The 23634-nt window shown below is 37.2% G+C and overlaps 3 protein-coding genes and 1 long non-coding RNA gene across 14 annotated transcripts in view; 2 read left to right on the top strand and 2 right to left on the bottom strand.

Annotated features, from left to right (window-relative positions):
* LOC149661053 (uncharacterized) overlaps window positions 1–23634 on the bottom strand; it is a 74071-nt gene that overhangs the window by 22641 nt on the left and 27796 nt on the right. For 2 of the 7 annotated variants that reach the window (XM_089842438.1, XM_089842437.1), the window contains exons 7-14: window positions 22682–22790; window positions 20859–20923; window positions 20199–20326; window positions 19640–19772; window positions 16008–17315; window positions 7129–7247; window positions 5647–5670; window positions 4028–4075 (exon numbers count right to left, since the gene is read on the bottom strand). In XM_089842438.1, the coding sequence (XP_089698564.1) occupies window positions 4028–4075; window positions 5647–5670; window positions 7129–7247; window positions 16008–17315; window positions 19640–19772; window positions 20199–20326; window positions 20859–20923; window positions 22682–22790 (1934 nt within the window). The remainder of the gene's footprint in view (window positions 1–4027; window positions 4076–5646; window positions 5671–7128; window positions 7248–16007; window positions 17316–19639; window positions 19773–20198; window positions 20327–20858; window positions 20924–22681; window positions 22791–23634) is intronic. The other 5 variants (XM_089842439.1, XM_089842441.1, XM_089842440.1 and 2 more) reach the window with 5 other exon arrangements.
* On the top strand, window positions 9596–10200 carry LOC149661056 (uncharacterized). The gene is made up of 3 exons (XR_016368770.1): window positions 9596–9919; window positions 10014–10073; window positions 10136–10200. It is a non-coding gene; the product is annotated as an uncharacterized LOC149661056 (long non-coding RNA).
* LOC149661055 (uncharacterized) lies at window positions 10456–12116 on the top strand. The gene is made up of 2 exons (XM_089843616.1): window positions 10456–10649; window positions 10882–12116. Exons 1-2 carry the CDS (start codon window positions 10456–10458, stop codon window positions 12086–12088), a joined length of 1401 nt encoding a protein of 466 aa, XP_089699742.1. The 3' UTR covers window positions 12089–12116.
* Window positions 12108–14679, bottom strand: LOC149661054 (uncharacterized). 5 transcript variants are annotated; one of them, XM_089842448.1, is made up of 4 exons: window positions 14351–14679; window positions 14156–14256; window positions 13525–14072; window positions 12108–13452 (listed from the first exon to the last, which is right to left on the bottom strand). In XM_089842448.1, the coding sequence occupies exons 3-4, from the start codon at window positions 14067–14069 to the stop codon at window positions 12135–12137; spliced, it is 1863 nt and encodes a 620-aa protein (XP_089698574.1). In that variant the 5' UTR covers window positions 14070–14072; window positions 14156–14256; window positions 14351–14679; the 3' UTR covers window positions 12108–12134. The 5 variants fall into 5 exon arrangements, with proteins under 5 accessions (XP_089698574.1, XP_089698572.1, XP_089698571.1 ...); XM_089842446.1 differs by having other exon boundaries at window positions 12108–14072; window positions 14152–14256; XM_089842445.1 differs by having other exon boundaries at window positions 12108–14093.

Below are 23634 nucleotides of genomic sequence, written 5' to 3'. Positions count from 1 at the left end.
GTTTAAACCACCTGGTTTAATCCGGCTTAATCCACTTAAAAAAACCACCTAAAATATCCGGCTTAATTATGAATGGGGAAAAATCAAATTTGTGCCATAAAAATAATTAAAATACAACCAGAAACAATTAAGGCAAAAATATATGAAGCAATAACTAAAGATTATTTATTATAAATGATAAAACTAATAGTTATGTTACCAGTTACTGTCCAGTTTCAGCTTAAAATATTTTACCAGTATCACTCGAACTTAAAGCATAGCGTTGGTTCCAGTGGACAGGTTGACTTTCCTTACGAACTCCAGTTTTGGCTTGGGAAAGCTAGAGGCATTTGTGGGCGGGATTTATACGTGCATGTATAAATCCCGCCCACTAGCCTTTGCCAAGCCAAAATCGGAGTTAAGAAGGAAAGTCCCTTTGTAAGGGATCCACTGGAGCCGCGCAAGTGTTAGGTTCGTGCACTTAGGAAAGAAATAGATTTCAGGAAAACATTTTAGCAGTTAAACGATTTTATATTGGAACCGAGGCTAGGGGTCGGGTCGGGGAGTGCCCCAAAACTTATTTAAGAGCTAAACAGAAGTACTTTGCCTCCAAAAAAACCTAAAATGACTCATTTTTTTAAAAAATCCGGATAAATCCAATAAAATCCGGTTTAATCCAATAAAAACCACTGGTCTGGATTTTATTCAAATTATCCGGATTTTTGCCAACCCTGACGAGCTTAGAGCGGAAAAACGTATTTTTAAATTTTACACCTGTAAAATCTTCTAAAAAACACTTGGAACTTGTATTTCTACTTACTTTCGAGGAAATACCACCGTTTTCTGAAGGTAAGAGTCTTTTTTATACATTTATTAGTAATAAAAACATTAAGGCGAGCTAAGCCTTGGTCATGGCCATAATGTAGATTTGCACATAGAGGCTAATCACTAAGTGACTAATCTGCCGTGTTTTACAAGACCATAGCTCCCTGGATCACGCGACTCGCGGACGCAGGCTGCTCGCGCTATAGAAGCCCGCCCAATGGGCCTTAAAACGCGTATCAAGTATTTTAAGCCGAAAATCAAAGCCGTCAGCTTTTAACATGGTCTTCTATGGGAGGAACACCCTTTTTTGGCCCTAATTTGGCAAATAATGGCTCAAATCTCTTGAAATTATCGGATGTGTAAAATAAGGTTTGTGATTTTTGTGCAAAATTTCAAAAGATTATATCGTATAGTTTTCTTGTAAAAAAAATTAAAACTTAGACAAAAATCAAAGCCGTCAGCTTTTAACATGGTCGGCTATGGGGGGAACTAAGTTTTTTGTCCCTAATTTGGCAAATACTGGCTCAAATCTCTTGAAATTTTAATGAGAGGTGTAAAATAAGGTTTGTGATTTTTGTGCAAAGTTTCAAAAGATTATATTTAGTAGTTTTTTTGTAAAAAAAAAATTAAAACTTAGCCGTCTATGGGGGAACCTGGTTTTTTGCCCCTAATTTTGAAAATACTGACTCAAATTTCTTGAAATTTTAATGCGAGGTGTAAAATAAGGTTTGTGATTTTTGTGCAAAGTTTCAAAAGATTATATTTAGTAGTTTTTTTGTAAAAAAAAATTAAAACTTAGCCGTCTATGGGGGAACCTGGTTTTTTGCCCCTAATTTTGAAAATACTGACTCAAATTTCTTGAAATTTTAATGCGAGGTGTACTGAAGGAATATTAATGACCGAGCGAAGTTTGAAAGCTCTAAAACCAATAGTTTTTTCCCTGAAATTCAATAAAGCTTTGTTTTTACATGAGCACAACCATTATTCATTTTAAATTTCCCGGTAAGGTTTCGGCGCGAAATATTGGTGAGAAAAACTGGTTTTCACTTTACCTCCCACTCTCCTTCCACCTTCAATCCTCCATCCTTCCAGAGAGAATTTGTAATTTTCTAGTGATAATAAAAAATTCATAAGCACATACAATTTCTTATAATTCCTGAAATGCTAATAAGTATCCACAGTTAGAAGTTCCCTAGACTTATATTTGTATGGCTAAAGCATTTAAATCTTAGAAATAGGTTCGTTTTCCCTTCAAATAGTTGGGAAATTTCAGTTAGAATAACTTTGTGTCAGCTGTGAATTTTCCTCTTAAAATTAAACTGAACCACATCAGTTCATTGGCAAGCACCTGAATTCCGTATGTTAATTCCTATCTTTCCAATAGCATCTAGGAAGAAATGATTATCATATAGGTTTTTGACCAAACACGCTCTGAAAAAAGCCGACAGGTGTCAAAGGTCACCGGAAGCAATCTAGTTCTTCTGGTTGTGCAATTTTTTGCGCATTTACAGACCTTCGGTTGTGCTCATGTACAAACAAAGCTTTATTGAATTTCACTGAAAAACTATTGGTTTTAGAGCTTTAAAACTTTTCCCGACCATTAAAAATCCTTCAGTACACCTCTCATTAAAATTTCAAGAAATTTGAGCCAGTATTTGCCAAATTAGGGCGAAAAAATGGTGTTCCTTCCATAGACGGCCATGTTAAAAGCTGACGGCTTTGATTTTCGGCCAAGTTTTAATTTTTTTTCAAAAAACCTACTAAATATAATCTTTTGAAACTTTGCACAAAAATCACAAACCTTATTTTACACCTCTCATTAAAATTTCAAGAGATTTGAGCCAGTATTTGCCAAATTAGGGCCAAAAAACTTAGTCCCCCCCATAGCCGACCATGTTAAAAGCTGACGGCTTTGATTTTTGGAGCAAAAATCCCCGATACGCGCTTTTACATAGGAAAATAATTCTTTGGGCGGGCTTCTATAGCGCGAGCAGCTTGCGTCCGCGAGTCGCGTGATCCAGGGGGCTATGACAAGACCAAGGCTTAGCTCGCCTTAATGTTTTTATTACTAATAAATGTATAAAAAAGACTCTTACCTTCAGAAAACGGTGGTATTTCCTCGAAAGTAAGTAGAAATACAAGTTCCAAGTGTTTTTTAGAAGATTTTACAGGTGTAAAATTTATAAAATACGTTTTTCCGCTCTTAGCTCGTATAAAATGGAGTAATGGCATCTCCTAGGGTTTGACTTATTATGCCCTATAGGGGGTTAACATAGAGTGCCACTACTTTAAGCTCATCCTTATGATAGTTCCAATTTTGGCCGCTATGCCCATGTGCGCTGATCAGGCATATGGCTAATTGAAACTCAAGGTTTAATACATATATATTCTATCTCATTGGTTTGTAATGGTTCGGGATATTTTTTAGCCAAGGCTTAATGTTAAACAGACTTTATATTAAAACAATACCAGAGTGATATTTACTAAAACTAACTTGATAGATCGTTTATGAATCTTTAATGAGAGAGAGAGGCTAAAATAAATGAATAAATAATGAAATTCAATTAACTCATAATTTAGTCAGATTTTTCTCCCCATAACGGTGACTGGATTGGGTTTAACATGGCTTTGCCTGTCCATGGGTTAGGTGGTCTAAGGTAAAATTAATAATTATTTTGATACTCTTTTATCAATCTTAATCGACATATAAAATGATTGTCCGACTACTTCATTCTCGAAAGAGGTTTCACTCGTAATTTCAGTTACGCGGATAAAGATCACAAGGAGGACATTTGGAAAATAGTACATGCAATTAACCTGAAGTGAGATGAGACTAGAAGTGAAGGGCTCTAGCATTGGTAGTAGATCCTGGCACTAGTGAACAAATTTGAGGATTTTACGCCGCTTCAATCGCACCTACACTAGAGAGAAAAAATTGGTCGAGTTCCAAAGAAATTTCCTACCCCCTTCCCCTCAACCTAAAGCCGCGGAACACGGACGCGGGTGCTGGAATCTAGTTCGGCCGTCTACCGCCACGGGCGTCTCACGTTTTGGAGGGAAAATTCAGAAACCGCTACCAGAGGGCCAACCGTTGGTGTCTTATCAAGAATATTCACTTTCGCCGAGCGAAGAATTTGGTTAGCTCAGTACTTCTAGTCTCATCTCACTTCTGAATTAACTAATAGAAACTAAGGAAAACGTGCGAGGATTATGGTTTTTGTACCTCTGGTGCAGGCACTTCATGCCACCTCCCATCTTTGTCCACTTTGACCTAATCAAAATATTAGCAAGGTTTTTCAATACCATTCAAAAAACAGGAGATGAAATCTTGTAAATGCAAAACCGCAATCGATTCAAGGGATAGTAGCGGATTAATCGATCATAAAATTATAGGACCGATACTTATTATCCATATAAGCAGAAGGGGATAATAGAAGAAGGGTGTCACTCGGTATCCTGTAAAGAATGCATCGGCGGGTGGGTAAAAATTATTTGAAATACGTCAGAGGTACGTGATCGAGGAGAGGCGTGGTTCAAAGAAGCTTAGTTAGTTTTATTTCGAAAACAACCACTTCATGGAATTGGCGCTGCAATCTCGCGAAATACAAGGACTAGATGTCCAGTCCCACACTATGTGGAGTCTTTGTATCTTGTTGTCACGTGGTGCCTGTGACGTATTTCAAATAATTTTTTACCCGCCCGCCGATTTCTTTTCCACAGTCCCTTTAAATACGTGTGAAATTGCCTACAGCCTACTACACGTATCTCAAACTAAGCCCTAGAGGTCCGTGCACTTGAGCTAAAAAACTCACGGATATCTTAAATCCTGAAGTTTTTCGTGTCTTGTCAGCACGCACAACGATAGGTTACATAGAGACCTAGCTTTGCGCGTGCTGACAACCGATGTTGTAACAGAGTATATACAGAATAAGCTGTCGTTCGAGATAGGGAGTTGCCTATCCCATAGCGTGAAAACAAATTTCCTCACGCGCATTCTTTATCCATGGTGAAAGGCTAGAGGGGGTAGAAGGTTCATGGATTGTCTAAATGAGGGTCTGACGCACGCTTAGTAGGGGAGATATTCACCCTTTAGCCCACACCCTATAGGGAATTGCACATCCTATAGAAACAGTAAAAATTCACTGCCTAGGTTTTAAAAGTGCAGAGGAGGCAATTTTAAAAATAATCTAAATTTAACACTACTATCCCTTGAATATCCGAGTATTAATCTATTATTTCTGGATATTTTAAAATCTAAAAACACGAGCAAAATGTTACGAATCATCTTTAAAGGGAGAGTGAAGTGGAAAATTAAGTGACTTTTTATTGATTCTTCTACTAATTATAAGACCATTCTGCATAGTGAAACATCCAGGAAATACCAACTCCGAATGATTTTAAAATTCAAATTAGGTTCAGATATTATGGATAATTTTAAATAAGGACCTATGACCAATCGCGTAACGCCCTGCCTTCCTGTTAACACAATTCCAGTTGCACGCTCTACATCTTAATTGCGCCACAATTATCAATCACATCGCACGCAAATTGAAATTTTAATATCAAATCTCGCGATAAAATTCATTTGACTTGGAGCGTGTAACTGGAAATTTGTTAACAGGAAGGCAGGGCGTTACGCGATTGGTCAGTGGTCCTTATTTAGAATTATCCATAAAATCTGAACCTAATTTGAATTTTAAAATCATTCGGAGCTGGTATTTCCTGGATGTTTCACTATGCAGAATGGTCTTATAATTAGTGGAAGAATCGATAAAAAAAGTCACTTGATTTTGCACTTCACCCTCCCTTTTAAGAAATTCAAAGGAACAAAATAACACCTACCTTGAGAGTGGGTCGAACTACTTCCTATTTTAGCGAGCATGGATGAGGAAAACAATACATTACGGTAAATTCATGCCAGTCAATCTATTACTAAGTTACTATGTTTAGTTTAGAGATGCGGCAGTAATTGGCGCGGCATTTTACATACGTAAATTACCCCTAATTATTTTTGAAATTACCGATAACAGGGTTACCACAGATCTTTCATTACAATATTCCCTGACTTTTCCAGGTTTTCCCAGACCATCTAAATCCAATTTCCCTGACCAATTTTCAAACTTACACTAACAGAAGAAAAGTCAGAATGCAGCCATTAAAAATTCCTTATTTATCATCAGTTTTTAAAAATTTCCCGACTTTTCACACCTTTTTTCTCAAATTCCCCGACTTTTCACACCCTTTTTCTCAAATTCCCCGACTTTCCACATCCTTTTTTTCAAATTCCCCGACTTTTTACACCCTTTTTCAAATTCCCCGACTTTCCACACCCTTTTTTCAAATTCCCCGACTTTTTACACCCTTTTTTCAAATTCCCCGACTTTTTACACCCTTTTTTCAAATTCCCCGACTTTTTACACCCTTTTTTCAAATTCCCCGACTTTTTACACCCTTTTTTCAAATTCCCCGACTTTTTACACCCTTTTTTCAAATTCCCCGACTTTTCACACCCTTTTTTCAAATTCCCCGACTTTTCACACCCTTTTTTCAAATTCCCCGACTTTTCACACCCTTTGTTCCAAATTCCCCGACTTTTCACACCCTTTGTTCCAAATTCCCCGACTTTTCACACCCTTTGTTCCAAATTCCCCGACTTTTCACACCCTTTGTTCCAAATTCCCCGACTTTTCACACCCTTTTTTCAAATTCCCCGACTTTTCACACCCTTTTTTTCAAATTCCCCGACTTTCCACACCCTTTTTCAAATTCCCCGACTTTCCACACCCTTTTTCAAATTCCCCGACTTTCCACACCCTTTTTCAAATTCCCCGACTTTCCACACCCTTTTTTCAAATTCCCCGACTTTTTACACCCTTTTTTCAAATTCCCCGACTTTTCACACCCTTTTTTCAAATTCCCCGACTTTTCACGCCCTTTATTCAAATCCCCCGACCTTTCACGCCCTTTATTCAAATCCCCCGACCTTTCACGCCCTTTATTCAAATCCCCCGACCTTTCCAGGTACTGTGGCAACCCTGGATAACGTAATATTTGGGAACACAATCAAGAAAACCCTTTAAATCAGGTAAATTACCGTATGGTAATTAATTTCGCATCTCTAATTACTCTTAATTACATTAGTAAAGCACGCATTATTAGGAACTAAGCATTTTTCGTGTTAAAAGCAAACTAAGCCAAAACTTCGCAAATTCAACTTATAACATAAAGGGAGAATGAAACAGATTTAAAAATGGTTATCAGCCGGCCATTTCATTCTCCAGTTATTTTTAAACATTAATTTAAATTAGTGGCTACAATATTTACCCTCTGTACGCTGTGTATAATGAGTGTACTCTTATTGGTGGACATTCCGCTAGTTTTACCCATTTGTTCAATTTCTTTTAACGCAGTGTCTGTCAAAGGTTCGCTATCGTTGATTGCATCTGCGTTCAAATTAAAAATAAAAAGTTTAACATTAAAAACTTCACCATTTAACGCTGCAGAATCTACAGTATCACTTATGGCATTTCGTGAAATAATCTCCGAGTAATTTTGAGTGAACAAGTTTGGAGCTTCAAAATGAGATAGTGACGTCACAAATTGACCTAGTTACCAATTATATCACATTTTAACCAATTAGCCTTATTCCTGATCGGCGCCACCTACCCATAACGGCGGTGACTTTGAGAACTACTGTAATCGGCAAGCCAACCACTCCAGATGTCGCTAAAAATCTGGTGACGTCACTGACGGGCACTCTCGGACTGAGTCTGACCCAAAATTAGCCCGCTTTATTTTATTTAAAGTGGCACGCCAAGGCTTAGGGAGCAGCACTAGTTTAAAAGCTCCAAAAACGCCATAAAATAAGTATACCCTAAGGTAAGTGTTGGATATCGTCGAGAAAGAAGTTTGGAGCCCGATTTAGTCCTATTTCGTAATTTAATTCAAATAATGACGCTGAAATTAAATTCAACGAGCTTTTAAAGCATGCTAATTAATTTTTTGGTCAGACGCCGAGAGTGCCCGTCAGTGACGTCACCAGATTTTTGGCGACATCTGGAGTGGTTGGCTTACCGTTTACAGTAGTTCTCAAAGTCGCCGCCGCTATGGGTAGGTGGCGCTGATCACCAATAAGGCTAATTTTTCAGATTAATGGGAAAAACCCCCGAAACTGATTTTTACCGATATTCTTTAAAAGCTCGATAGACGGAGTTTTTAACTTAGCTGATGGCATAGCATCTTCATGCTAGGCCTTGGCGCCATTATCCCGACATTTGTTTTTGGAAAGATAGTAGTCACCGGGTAAAGTTTTTATAAATTTGTATTCATTGTGAATAAATCTCACTTTGAAGCTCCATCTATTATGAGCTGACTAAATCTGGAGGCATTTTTTTTATGAAACATTGATCGTTTTTCATTTGACTGCTCTGAGATCGCTCGCGATTTGCTCTGGCTAATATTCCAGCGAGGGTTGATCCTGGAAATCCGAGATCAGTTGCCTGCGATCCGTACTGATCAGTATTTTTTATACAGATCAGTTTCCTGCAATCCTTACTGATCAGTATTTTTTTACAGAGTTTAAAAGAGGGTACCCTAGAAATCCGAGCGTGTGTCAAATGGAAAACGTAAATTTCAGGGAGATCTGATCAAGATCTAAATATAGATGAAACTCGCAAAATTTTTCAGAGCGCTCCGAGAGCACCCTAGAGTCAAATATAAAACGCTACAAAATCAGCAAAAGCAGTTTTTCATAAAACAATTAAGAAGTCAAGAAGAGAAACAGTCGTCGAAAGAAGATGTACGAAAGCATTTGAAAAAGCCCAAAGCCAAATTAATAATAATTAAAGAAGCGAAGGAGGCGCGATAGTTCCAACCACCAATAGTTTCGACTTAAGGCCTGTTCAGACGACACCCTTTTTCTCGCTACGTTCGCTGTGCTGAGCTCATCAGATTTTCATACTTCACCAGCCTCTAGAAAATGCACTGTTCACACGGACAAAATTTTCACATTGTTGACCCATGGACGAAGCAATACTGAAGGACCGATGGCAGCCCATAGCGCCCCATACTATGCGACTAAACAACCAATGTTAAGCTTACTTCCCACTTTTCAGTCCCAAAATGGAAGGGGGTTATGAAAAATGCCGAGTCAAACCTCGGAAAAAGCTAGCGCCATCTAGACTAGAGATGTGAAATTACCTTAATTTTTAAAAATGGTAATTTACCGAAAAATTACAGATTAAAATTTTGAAATTACAAAAATTACCGTAATTTATGGTATTTTATGTTTTAATAGGCTTATTACCGCGGTAATTTTGTAATTTACCGGTAAATTACAGTAAGATACAAATCGGTAATTTACGCGGTATTTGGTAAATTACCGAAAAATTACCGGTAAATTACCGATTAAAATTTTGAAATTACAAAAATTACTGTAATTTATGTTATTTTATGTTTTAATAGGCTTATTACCGCGTTAATTTTGTATTTTACCGGTAAATTACCATTCTAAAATTACAGTAACATATAAATCGGTAATTTACGCGGTATTTGGTAAATTAGCGGTAATTTACGGACGGTAAATTACCGACTCACATCTCTACCCTTACCGAAAATACCACCTCTAAAACAAGTCTTAGGTTGGGCTTAGGTTGGGCTGAAGACGTTTTTTAGAGGTTTTTTTTCGGTAAGGGTAATCTAGACAAAATAAGACGTTAGCTGCTTCCCTCGTTAGAACGTTGATTCCCCCACTATCCGGTTTGCCACTATCTGCCGCTAGAAGGCGAATCCACCTTATTCCCTTTCGCCGGAAGTTAGGCTTAGCTCGGGATTCATGGAGGGGAGTAGTGGGAAGAAATTGGTCTGTCGTCTGCTACAAAGGGAAAAAACGCGAGAATCGTCGTTTTCGGGCAAAACTATTTTTTTGGGTACACTTTTTGTTGTCTAAAAGTTAATATTAAACCTGAAAAATATTTCCGGATGATAAAAAGAATGTGGAGGAAAAATATAGCGTTGCATAACTATTTTGAAAATCAGTAAATATATTTTTTTTAATGAATAAATGTAACAAGTGTCACTGGCAACTTATGGAAAGAATATAAGCGCTGAAAAAAAGGTATTATCTTCTTAAAAAATAAACCTTTAGAACTAAAACTAACCAAAAATCAAATTTTCATCATTGCTGTCATTTTATTTTATTCCCTGGTCAGTTGTTTCACAGAACTTGCGTTTGCACATAAGGTTCCACTTCCCTTCTTTGCTCTTAAACGGTATTAACCATTGCATTTACGCATTTGATTCTGGTAATTACACAATCATTGTATCCTTTTAGCATTCATGGTTCATAATTGCGTGGTTTCTGGTTGCAAAAGCAGCAGTGCCAAAAATCCTAACAAGATATCTCTTCACAAATTTCCCAAAAATGAGGAAAAAAAAATTGAATGGGCAAAGGAGGCTCGTATTGATATTAATAACATTAAGACAGACTCTGTCATATGTTCTCTACACTTTGAGGAGCAGCATTTTAAAGAAAGAAGAGGCGCAAAACAATATTTGAAAAACATTGCTCGCCCATCCAAGTTTCCTTGGTCTTTCACACCAGAAACTGAAGAAGTATCGAAAGATGTAGAAGCAGATTTTGTGGTTCCCATTATGGATTTGAATAAAGAATCTGCTGCGAATACTATACCAAAAAGCTTAATAATATTAGTGTTAGAGGGCTTGACCATTGAAGAACAAAGTGATAGAACTATTAGTGAAGACAGAACCAAAAGAGTAGTTTTGGAACAAAATTTAACGCTGCAAGCACAACGCCATTTGACTCAGGATCATAGCTATATTAAAGAGTGAGTTCAACGATTATACCAGTGTTAAGTTGTTAAAGCAAAGCGCGGGTCCAGCGGATCCCCTACAAGTTGGCTTTCCTTACGAACTCCAGTTTTGGCTTGGCAAAGGCAGAAGCCATTTGTGGGCGGGATTTATAAGTGCACTTATAAGTCAACTTATAAGGGATCCGCTGGACCCGCGCTTGGCTTTAAGGCATTTGGGTAAAAACCTGAACGTTTGTGTCTTTTATAGGCAAGAGAATGAATCAATTTCTACTAGCAGCCAAACTCAAGGGAAACAAATGACAGTTACGTTTGATAGCCCCATATCTTCAAATACAAGTCAATTTGAAAGTTCACAGGCAAATAGTGGGGCAACCTTGTCAGGAAGTACTGAAAGCTCAGCTACACCATTATCATTGGTCTCAATATGCAGCCCAAACAAAGAGGAACTGAAAGCAAAAAATTTAAACCTACTCAAAGAAATACGACGAGAAAAGTTCTCAATTCTTAAGTTCCTCAATGACGCTGATATTAAATACTATACAGGGTTCCCATCTTATACACATCTATGGAGTTTTTACCAATTTTTATTGCCTGAAGCTTCTGGACTGAAATATGTTGGAAAACATCCAAATAATCCTGAAATTGGCGAATTATCTGAAAATTTTTATGAATCAGCCTTAAGCAAATCTGGACAGCCTAGAAAATTAAATCCCCTTGAAGAATTCTTCATTCTTCTTGTTCGCTTAAGGAAGAATTTGCCGGAGAAAGTCTTGGCAGACTTATATAACGTTTCTCAAGGATATATATCAAAAATCCTGAATACGTGGATTTTGTTTCTACCACAGAAACTAAATTATTTGCCCATTTGGCCTTCAGGGGAAGAAGTTAACTTAAAGACGCCTCAAATTATAAAGGAACATTTCCCTAACTTGCGAGTTATTTTGGATTGCAGCGAATTTTATATTGAAAAGCCATCTGCTCCCTACGCTCAACGCGAAAGTTTCAGTTCATATAAACATAGTAACACCGCAAAAGCCTTGTTTGGCATTTCGCCCGGGCCAAATGGCCACCTAACATATTTTTCCAGTGTCTACGCGGGTAGAACATCAGACAAAAAATTGGTGAAGCATTGTGGGGTAATCGACCATCTTAATGAAGGCGATCTTGTGATGGCTGATAGGGGCTTCGACATAAAAAAAGATTTAGAACCTCGGAAAATCAATCTCGTAATCCCAGATTATTTAGGACATCGAGACCAGTTCGCAGAGAACGAAGTAAATAAAAGTAGAGACGTTGCTGGAAAGAGAATTCACATTGAAAGAGCCATTCGAAAAGTGAAGGAGTTTAAAATTTTGCAAAATGTTATTCCAATCACGTTGTCACCTGTTTTGGATAAAATATTTACAATTTGTTGTCATTTGTCAAATTTTTGTGGTCACTTAATCCGAGAATAAAAATAAAATCACATATCGAAATTGAAAAGTTTTTCTTTTATATTTATTAAGTTATCGAAACTGTTTTACTTGGCAATTTATTGTTCCCGGATGCTAATTCTTGAGCAAAATATGGCAACAGAAAGTCATAATATGTAGTGCAAAGTTTTGGGTACATAATCGAATTAATAAAGCTATCATTTCTTTTTACAATTGCATACTCTAAATCGGACGGTGGGACATATACAACAAAAAAACACTCGTCAACATTGGATACTAGCAGTTGTCCTTGAGTTTGATAAAAATAATCGTGGTTTTCTTTCAACTCGTACTTGTTACTTGACTCATTAAAAGTCAAGTAAAAATCCTTTTCTTGCGCTCTTTGAGCAACCGTTGTCTTTTTCTGGTACAATGAAAAGGGACATTTAATTTCAACAAGGTGGATTTTGTCGTCTGTTAGTATGACTCTGTCTGGGCTAGCCCCAAGAAAGGGAAATTTTGGATTTACTAACAAACCAACTGCAGCATGATCATCTACTTTTATTCTAGAAACAAACAGAGCAAATGCTGCATCTTCATGGTTGATACCATGGCGGACTGAGGGAGTAGTGAAAAACTTCCTTTTTTGCACAAATGTATTTACACGATCAGTTTCTTTTTTCAGTTTACAAAATGTTCCAAAATTTGAAGAAGTTAGCCTGATTGCTCTTTGTTTAAACCAGAAGGAGTTTTTGCTCTGAAGTCTTGTTTTTTGCTCTATTATTTTTGATTCTGCTAAATTAACGCTAATTATTTTCAAAACATTAATTTCTTCAGGAGTTAAATTTAAATATTCCGAAGGCAAGCAATAATCCAATGTATTTTCAATACCGTTCCAGAGTTCCAAGTATAATTTGCTACTAAACTGGCAAGTGGTTCTCGGTAAAACTGGTATGCAACCATTGCTCTCTATTGTATCGATAACTGGCAAGTTATCGATTTTTTTAAATAAATAGACTAGCTTCTCAATTTGTTCTTTGGACACTGGTTTTGCCCAATCAGGCATTGGATCAAAGTTTTTAACTATGCAACCAAGCTCCGCTTTTTCTGGCTTTTTGAAGTCGTGCTTAACAAATTTTATGTCGCTAAACAGTAACGGTTCATCCGATTGGGGTCGCTTGACATGCCACATTTGCAGCCTGGATGTGCAAGAGCCTTTCAATATGGTCTCAGCTCCTAAACGTGCCAGGTCGATGAGTTCATAAATAGTGGCAGATGTGTGTTTACACTGACCACTTATCCCGGCAGGACAAGAGCAAGTTGCCCATTTTATTTTACAAGTTTCAGTTGCGAAGCATAAATGTAGCATGTAGTTATTTTTTCTCATCGCTGGCTCGCACACCGCTCTAACAAAAGACAAACTGCCATTTTCATTTGTTTCCAACCTAACAATGGCACCCTCGCGAAAAAGCGCCCACCCTTGATTTAGGTGTGATTTAGACGAAATAAAGTTATTGATACATTCCTCAGTTATAGTTTTGAGAATAACTTTATCACACCAGCCCTCTTTTGGTGAAACCCTTCCCTGCAGACGGATTAGTCCTTGTTCGGATATGGAAGGATTTATTCTCAAAATTTCTACGCAAGCTTTGCACATAAATTCATCCATTTGTTGAGCATTATCATCATCCAATCCAATGCAATTAGGATGGTACCATTCGAAACATGTGTCGCACTGGATCATCATTTTTGACTCGTCATTTGCTTGTCTGCAAACACAGTATAAACGTGTATCGGAATCTTTGGGGATTGTAGAAGACTTGGGGCTATTGAAATGTTTCTCTGGAACTTTCTTCTTTGACTGTGAAGTGGAAGGCTTTGGATTTTTTGTAATAGGCATTATGTCTGAATCAGACAGATTCTGCTGTAGTTTTGACGTGGAAGGCTTTGGTTCATTATCAATATCTTCGTTTATAAACAGATGTTTTTTCCCCCTTGATGTTTTCGCTTTTGCTTTAGGCATGGTCTGGTTAAAATGATTTAGTCACTTAAGAAAAGTATTGAGGTTATTTCTTATCTGTTAATATGCAGTCTTCTCGGTATACCTACAGTGTTCTCGGTATTGTATAATCTGTTCTCTGTTGGCGAAACTGTTAAGAGCAAAGAAGGGAAGTGGAACCTTATGTGCAAACGCAAGTTCTGTGAAACAACTGACCAGGGAATAAAATAAAATGACAGCAATGATGAAAATTTGATTTTTGGTTAGTTTTAGTTCTAAAGGTTTATTTTTTAAGAAGATAATACCTTTTTTTCAGCGCTTATATTCTTTCCATAAGTTGCCAGTGACACTTGTTACATTTATTCATTAAAAAAAATATATTTACTGATTTTCAAAATAGTTATGCAACGCTATATTTTTCCTCCACATTCTTTTTATCATCCGGAAATATTTTTCAGGTTTAATATTAACTTTTAGACAACAAAAAGTGTACCCAAAAAAATAGTTTTGCCCGAAAACGACGATTCTCGCGTTTTTTCCCTTTGTAGCAGACGACAGACCAATTTCTTCCCACTACTCCCCTCCATGAATCCCGAGCTAAGCCTAACTTCCGGCGAAAGGGAATAAGGTGGATTATCAAGTATTTTGTAACTTTCTCCCTCTGACATCCGTCCTTCAGTATTGCTATGTCCATGGTTGATCACGGGAAGGCGAGAAAAAAGGTTGAAAAAAATTCAAGTTTTTATCTCTCTTTGCTCAACATAGCCAATAAATAGGGTGCTTCCGAAATGACGTCACTCTTTGTTGCGTAGTCTGCTACTGTATGGAAATATGTTTTCTTCAGTTTCACTAGTTCGAATCTCTTGCAATTTTAGTGAGAGGTATATTGAAGGGTTTTAAATTATCGTGCAAAGTTTCGAAGTTTCAAAACGAATAGTTCTTTTCTTAATAATTCATTAAAATTTTGTTTGTGCGTAATTACATATCGCAACCTATTTACTAAATTTAGTAGGGAATTTTTAAGAAAAGAATTGTCGTTTTAAAACTTTGCACGATAATTTAAAAAAAAAATTAAAACCATGGATAAAGATTGCGCGTGAGGAAATTTGTTTTCACTCTACAGGATAGGCAACTCCCTATCTGGAACGAAAGCTTATTCTGTATATACTCTGTTACAACATCGGTTGTCATCACGCGCAAAGCTAGGTCTTCATGTAACCTAGCTTTGTGCGTGCTGACAAGAGACGAAAAACTTCAGGATTTAAAATATCCGCGAGGTTTTTTGGCTCGAGTGCACGGACCTTTAGGCCTTAGTTTCAAATACTTGTGAAATTGCCTGCAGCCTACTAGGCTACTACACTTATTTGAAACTAAGGCCTAGAGGTCCGTTCACTCGAGCTAAAAATTTTAACTCGCGGATATTTTAAACCCTGATTTTCTTTGTCTCTTGTCAGCACGCGCAAAGCTAGGTTACATAGAGACCTAGCTTTGCGCGTACTGACAACCAATGTTGTAACAGAGTATATACAGAATAAGCTGTCGTTCGCGATAGGGAGTTCCCTATCCTATAGCGTGAAAACATAATTTAATCACGCGCATTCTTTATCCATGTTAAAACCCTTCAATATACCCCTCAATAAAATTTCAAGAGATTCGAACTAGTGAAACCGAATAAAACACATTTCCACAGAGTAGCAGACTACGCAACAAAGAGTGACGTCATTTCAGAAGCACTCTATTGGCTAAGCCGAGCAAAGAAAGAAAAAAAAAGTTGAACTTCTTCAACTTTTTTTCTCGCTTTCCCGAGATAAACAACGAGAAAATTTATGCCGTGTGAACAGTGCATTTTCTAGAGGCTGGTGAAACCAGAAAATCTGATGAGCTCAGCACAGCGAGCGTGGCGAGATAAAGGGTGTCGTCTGAAAGGGCCTTTAGGGAGTCTCTTGATCGCGTTACTCTTACCCTTCGAGACGTCTTTATCAAATTTCTTCTTGGATTTAAATTTAGATAAGAGCCATTTCCGTCCCTTCAAATTCTTGACCAAGGAAGAGGAAGGTGAAGTGGGAGGTAAGGGCTCGCTAATTGAACTATTATCGAGGCTATTATCAGCGTCAGAGGCTTTAACTCGTCTCAATGGCGTTAAGCCTTTGTGCGTAGACGAGTTCTGCGCATCCTCACTAACTCTGGGCGAAGGGGAATTAGGGTCTAACTCTAAAGGCGGCAAATCTAACTCGTTTACGTCACCACTAGGACTCAAAACGGGGGAAATATTTATAAACTTATTGCTAAATTGAAATTCCCCATTTTTAAATTCAACTTTATCAAAATCGACTAAGAAATTATTATTATTAACCGCTTTTTTTAAACTATTTCGGTTCTTATTAAGAATTCTTTCCGATACGTTAAAATTATTGATATTTGACAAATTTTCCAACGATTTTCGTCTCTCGTTATCGGTATCGGTATCTATCCGCGAATCATTTTGAAATATGGTCGATATATCCTGAGAAAATGATTTTTTTAATCGATTAAATCGATCGGAAGGTGCACTTTTTTTCAAACGGATTATTTTATCGAAATCGGGTTTGATAATCGGTACTTCGAAAATCGGTAGAAAAGATTCCGAAGGTCGAAAACCGTCATTGTCAACGCCGGGGCTAGGTTTGTCAACGCCCGGGATAGATTTGTCAACGCCCGGGATAGATTTGTCAACGCCCGGGATAGATTTGTCAACGCCCGGGATAGATTTGTCAACGCCCGGGATAGATTTGTCAACGCCCGGGATAGATTTGTCAACCCCCGGGATAGATTTGTCAACCCCCGGGATAGATTTGTCAACGCCGGGGATAGATTTGTCAACGCCCGGGATAGATTTGTCAACCCCCGGGATAGATTTGTCAACCCCCGGGATAGATTTGTCAACGCCGGGGATAGATTTGTCAACCCCCGGGATAGATTTGTCAACCCCCGGGATAGATTTGTCAACCCCCGGGATAGATTTGTCAACCCCCGGGATAGATTTGTCAACCCCCGGGATAGATTTGTCAACGCCCGGGATAGATTTGTCAACCCCCGGGATAGATTTGTCAACCCCCGGGATAGATTTGTCAACGCCGGGGATAGATTTGTCAACGCCGGGGATAGATTTGTCAACGCCGGGGATAGACTCGTCAACGACGGGGCTTAATTTGTCAACGAGGTAAGGTTCGATTTCCAATGAAGGAGATTGTAACAGGGAAACGGAGCATGCAGGTTTCAATGGAGACATTCCTTTAAATCCCAAAGATCGGTTGGTTTTTGAAATAAAGATGAGTAAAGAAATAAAAAACTAATTTAGAAAAGAAATGATAGATAGATTAGATAATCGACAAGCGTTATCAAATTACTTATTTTTGTTAGAAGTTAAAAAAATTAAAAACAGCGTCACAAAATTAATCCATCCAAAATACACTTTAAATTTTTTTTTAATTTTGTATAAGAGCAGTTTGCACCGAGGGTTCCGACATTTGCGCGAAATCCCGTACGCTTCTCACAAAATCACGAAATCTTTGGCGAAATCAAAGAAGAAATCTCGAAATCTTTGTCGAAATCGCGAAATCAAAGAAGAAATCTCGAAATCTTTGTCGAAATCGCGAAATCAAAGAAGAAATCTCGAAATCTTTGTCGAAATCGCGAAATCAAAGAAGAAATCTCGAAATCTTTGTCGAAATCGCGAAATCAAAGAAGAAATCTCGAAATCTTTGTCGAAATCGCGAAATCAAAGAAGAAATCTCGAAATCTTTGTCGAAATCGCGAAATCAAAGAAGAAATCTCGAAATCTTTGTCGAAATCGCGAAATCAAAGAAGAAATCTCGAAATCTTTGTCGAAATCGCGAAATCAAAGAAGAAATCTCGAAATCTTTGTCGAAATCGCGAAATCAAAGAAGAAATCTCGAAATCTTTGTCGAAATCGCGAAATCAAAGAAGAAATCTCGAAATCTTTGTCGAAATCGCGAAATCAAAGAAGAAATCTCGAAATCTTTGTCGAAATCGCGAAATCAAAGAAGAAATCTCGAAATCTTTGTCGAAATCGCGAAATCAAAGAAGAAATCTCGAAATCTTTGTCGAAATCGCGAAATCAAAGAAGAAATCTCGAAATCTTTGTCGAAATCGCGAAATCAAAGAAGAAATCTCGAAATCTTTGTCGAAATCGCGAAATCAAAGAAGAAATCTCGAAATCTTTGTCGAAATCGCGAAATCAAAGAAGAAATCTCGAAATCTTTGTCGAAATCGCGAAATCAAAGAAGAAATCTCGAAATCGCGAAATCAAAGAAGAAATCTCGAAATCTTTGTCGAAATCGCGAAATCAAAGAAGAAATCTCGAAATCTTTGTCGAAATCGCGAAATCAAAGAAGAAATCTCGAAATCTTTGTCGAAATCGCGAAATCAAAGAAGAAATCTCGAAATCTTTGTCGAAATCGCGAAATCAAAGAAGAAATCTCGAAATCTTTGTCGAAATCGCGAAATCAAAGAAGAAATCTCGAAATCTTTGTCAAAATCGCGAAATCAAAGAAAAAATCTCGAAATCTTTGTCAAAATCGCGAAATCAAAGAAAAAATCTCGAAATCTTTGTCAAAATCGCGAAATCAAAGAAGAAATCTCGAAATCTTTGTCAAAATCGCGACATCAAAGAAAAAATCCCGAAATCAGGAGGAAATCCCGAAATCTTTGTCGAAATCGCAAAATCAGGAGTAAATCCCAAAATCTTTGTCGAAATCGCAAAATCAGGAGTAAATCCCAAAATCTTTGTCGAAGTCGAGAAATCGAGAAATATTTGGTGAAATCGCGAAATCAAAGAAGAAATCACGAAATCTTTTTCGAAATCGCGAAATCCCGTACGATTGTTTGTGAACGTCGGACCCGTCGGTTTACACACTAAATAAAAATAAACACTGGAAGGGGTCAGACTAATACTTCTGCAACTCATAAGGGCGAAATAGTAAAAATGAGGTGGTGACGTCATTTTACTTAATGGAATGTATAGTGCGTTATATATAAGAGTGTGTCAAGAACAATATTTTGAAGTAAATATATTAGAGAGTTTAACTTTTTAAGCCACCGACAAAAATCGTACGTTGGACACGAAGCTTGAAATGGAGGTCTACATTTTTAAGGTACCAGATTTCGGGATTTTACCGTGGGATTTAGAGATTTCGAGGTAAGGTTTCGGAGATTTCGAGGTAAGGTTTCGGAGATTTCGAGGTAAGGTTTCGGAGATTTCGAGGTAAGGTTTCGGAGATTTCGAGGTAAGGTTTCGGAGATTTCGAGGTAAGGTTTCGAAATTTCGAGGTAAGATTTAGAGATTTTAGGGTAAGATTTTAACTTCTATATGAGATTTTAAAGTAATTTTCATATTTTTGGGGAAGATCCATTTATGGATTTTATAAGAAATTTTGGAATTTGAAAAGAGATCTTGTACAGAGTTGTAAGGGGGACATTTTTGACAAGCGTCCCAGGAGTGGTCAAATTAAAGTACTATGGTTGCAAAGTGCTCTTGAACAGCAGTGTATTGTGATCTAAAGGCGATAAAGATAAAGAATCTAATTTCACGTTACCTTCGAGTTCCGGGGATTTCTTGATGGTGGTAGTGGTAATAATTTTTCCAGCGGGAGTTACGCGGCTATTGGTCTCAACCGTTCGACCAGCTTGTTGGCGAATTGGAATCTCTGATCCTTCCATGAACAGAAACTACAGAAACAACAAGGGAAATTTTGTAATCAATAAAAAGGACATCAGACAACCATTTTAATCAAGACTATTAAACGAACATCATAATAATCCAACTGTTTCCGTTAATTTTAAATACATTATCAGGGTTCATACAACTTTTGGAAAAAACATTTCCCTGAGTTTTCCAGGTTTTCACGAATATGGAGTATCCAATGGAGCAAATTTTCTTGATTTCCCTGAATTTTGCTAAAAATTCCAAATTTCTCCGAGTTTTAATCCCTGAATTTTGCTAAAAATTCCAAATTTCTCCGAGTTTTAATCCCTGAATTTTGCTAAAAATTCCAAATTTCCCTGAGGTTTTTGTCAACTACTTAGTTCCTTTATTTTTCCAGGTTTGTATGAACCCTGAGTAATATATATATATAAAGAAAAAGACAGACATACCTCGGCAGTTAATGAACCAGTCACTTTATCATTTTCCAAAGGCCGCGATTGTAAAGTTATGATTTGTCGTTGACTGGGATTTTTTAAAAGCTCTTCCACACTAACAATTCCCAAACCAAGAAAATTCTCTAAAGAAATTAATTGGATTAAAATAAATTATTTGCTACGGGAAATAAATAAAATAACCAGATACAACCATTAATTAAATCAATTTAGATTAATAACATGAAAATTAATTTCATAAAAAGTTCCAAAAGTTTTCACGCTAAGTCGAATACCAAATAGTTAGGCCTTGTAAAATTTTTTACTACCTGATTAATCGCGAATGGTTAAGCCTAGTATTCGCGAACAGTTAAGCCTAGTATTCGCGAACAGTTAAGCCTAGTATTCGCGAACAGTTAAGCCTAGTATTCGCGAACAGTTAAGCCTAGTATTCGCGAATAGTTAGGCCTAGTATTCGCGAATAGTTAGGCCTAGTATTCGCGAATAGTTAGGCCTAGTATTCGCGAATAGTTAGGCCTAGTATTCGCAAATAGTTAAGCCTAAAAAATATGTTTCGGGTCGGGTACCTGATCAGGTCCTAAAAATATGTTTCGGGTCGGGTACCCGAAAATCTCGGATACGCGACCTGAAACACCGCAGTATGTAAATGGTACTTACCTCCAGCTGGTTTGGATTTATCATAAACTTCGAAAAGTACTTCCGCCGAGGAATTTTTCAAATTACTTTAACGAAAGAATTAAATATTGTTAGGTTGTTTAAATTAATTAATCGAAATACGTATAGTGGATTCAATTTGACTGCTCTGAAATCGCTGGCGGACTAGATCTATTACATCAAAGAGAGCAGCTATATCATTCATGAATTAAATAGAGAAATAAAATACGAAATATTTCCGAAGCAGCTTCAGTTTTTGCTCAGACCACATAACCCATGGACAGGCAATTGAATAGGGAGCTAGGTTCGCTTAGAGAAACGCCAGACGCTAGCGCTGTGTGGCGGCGGATGTTGGAAGTTTTTCACTAAACCCTAGTAAAATTCACGCCATTTTGATTTTTGGGGAGTAGAGGTCTCAAGTCACCGATATGGGGAGCAAAATCTGACTAAATTATAAAAGCGAGTTGAATTTCATTATTAAATTTATTTTAGTCTATCTCTTTCTCATTAAAGATTCATAATCGATGTATCGAGTCCGTTTTTGTAAATATCACTCTGGTATTGTTTATAAAGTCAGTTTATCACTAAGCCTTGGCTAAAAAATATCCCGAACCATTACAGAGGAATTTTTCTTTACGAGACATTTGGCGATATATTGCAATCGGTAGACGCGTGAGGGCGCGTGTTACGTACTGCCATTTGTTAACGCTGGTTTAACAATGCTTTGCCTGTCCATGCCCGGTTAGTTGCTCTGAGATTTGACTATCAAATTGCTTACTTTAACTTTTCCGCAGGTAAATAAATGGTGCGCAAAATTAAAAATGGAAAACTCGAAATTTTTCTGAGTCCAGGGTTGCCACGGAATTTTCAGAACCAAATTCCCTGACTTTTCCAGATTTCCCTGACCTTTTTCTGAGATTTTCCCGGACCTTTTCAGGCCGTAAGTGTAAATGTTCACAGCACGTTTTAAGTGCTTATAATTAAATAAACTCGATCTACATTAATTTTTCCAATGTATTTGTTGCACCAAAACCAAAATGACTATAGTCTGTCAAACGAAAGAAGAGCCCTGAGAAATTTGTCCAAATTGGTGTCGCCACCATCGACCCCATAGTACTTTATCAACTTGTTTTGTTTTGTCAATTGTCGTCTGTAATATAGTCTGCTATATGACAAGTACTTTAACTTATGTCATTAAAATATATTGCAATGCTAATTCAACAAAGATAAAACTGGTGTCTTGTCGTTAATTTTGTTTTATATTCTTTAATACTCGATGATCGTAAAAAACCATGAAACAGAAACATATTAAATATATATTGCAAAATGTATTGATTCTATTGCGATTAAGCCTATCTGTATATAGCAGACTATATTACAGCCGACTATTGACAAAACAAAACAAGTTGATAAAGTACTATGGGGTCGATGGTGGCGACACCAATTTGGACAAATTTCTCAGGGCTCTTCTTTCGTTTGACAGACTATAAGAAACATTTTAACCATAAATAACAGTATGAGAGATTTTTTAAAGGCATTTACTTTATAAAAACAATTCTAGACAGCATTTTTAAGGATTTCACTGGAGTTTTCCGTGTTAAGGGATTAGGATGAGGAGGTGAAACTTTTATTACTCTTTCAATAAAGACTAATCCCCAGAAATTTTACCCACTAAAATCAAATTCCCTGACTTTGCTAAAAATTTTTAAAATTCCCTGACTTTTCCAGGTTTTCCCTGACCCGTGGCAACCGTGAAGTCCTCCGAGAGCAGCCCAGAGCAGAAAATGAATTAAACCCACTATTTAAAGTTAAAGACTATATATTACAAAAGAAAATGTTCGTCCCAAAATGGACTGATTGTAGCTTTAATAGAAGCCGTTTGAAATTTCTGAGGAGGATCGTCCATTTCTACAACGCAATAAGCTTCCTGACAACCTAAAAACACACATGAAAAGTTAAAAACTTGACTCATATTCTTAATGTCTTTCATGAGAAAAGGGGTGATCACTCTGCTGAACACGCTCTCCGGAATTATTAAGTAATATTGGGTAATAGAGTCACAAACCTAGCCAAGTCTCGGCCGTCAACTCAAGGCACTTTATGAAACATTGGGCACAATCTTAAAGGGAATGAGAAGCTTCGTTTGAAAAACCTCTGATTTATATAACAAAAGATAGAATTAATTTCTGTCAATTCAAAAATATCAAGCTTTTAATTCTCCCATTTCTGGTGGTTATTTGGCCGCAATATGCATTTTTGAAAATGCTTCATTTGAAATTATTCGAAATACACTTTTTATGAAAGGCTAAAACGTTTCCCCGTACTCCGACGTCACAGATACATTTTTCCCGTCAGACGGTGCCACTCTCTCCGCTATCACACCACCCATAGTTTAGACTGGCGAGAAGCTCAAGACGCGTATAGGATTCCCGCGCTTTTTTTCCTCACTTCATAGTGACGTCATCAAACGGGCGAACAAGCTCGACAAGACAAAATTATTGATACATCGAAACTGCATGCGTTTTCGTGATTTTTCAATGGCTTTTAAAAATAGAAACTTTGGTTCAATTATATTAAAAACTTGATATTTTGAAAGTAGAGACTCGAAAGTGTAACATAATACCACTTTCGTGCTAAAATATGATATCGTGAAATTGTAAATTCGCATTCCCTTGACTACTTAATTGGTGTTCAGGCAAACTCAAAGTGATCAGCCCCTGTCCCTTTAAGCGAGGAACATACATGCGTAAAACTTTCTGGGTCTAAAGCACATTTAGAA

This window comes from Phalangium opilio, unplaced genomic scaffold (assembly GCF_054372755.1).
Source record: "Phalangium opilio isolate 3A_F unplaced genomic scaffold, DU_Popi_V2 ptg000070l_1, whole genome shotgun sequence".
In the NCBI taxonomy this organism is placed as follows: domain Eukaryota; kingdom Metazoa; phylum Arthropoda; class Arachnida; order Opiliones; family Phalangiidae; genus Phalangium; species Phalangium opilio.
The sequence above is the reverse complement of the archived record's forward strand: the minus strand, read 5'-3'. Positions and strand labels throughout refer to the sequence as shown.

Bases quoted from the DNA above. Each gene is read 5' to 3' on its own strand.
- LOC149661054 (XM_089842447.1), bottom strand. From the start codon at position 14,069: ATGCCTAAAGCAAAAGCGAAAACATCAAGGGGGAAAAAACATCTGTTT.
- LOC149661055 (XM_089843616.1), top strand. From the start codon at position 10,456: ATGGATTTGAATAAAGAATCTGCTGCGAATACTATACCAAAAAGCTTA. The intron at 10,650-10,881 runs GTGAGTTCAACG...TGTCTTTTATAG, and splicing joins GATCATAGCTATATTAAAGA to GCAAGAGAATGAATCAATTT.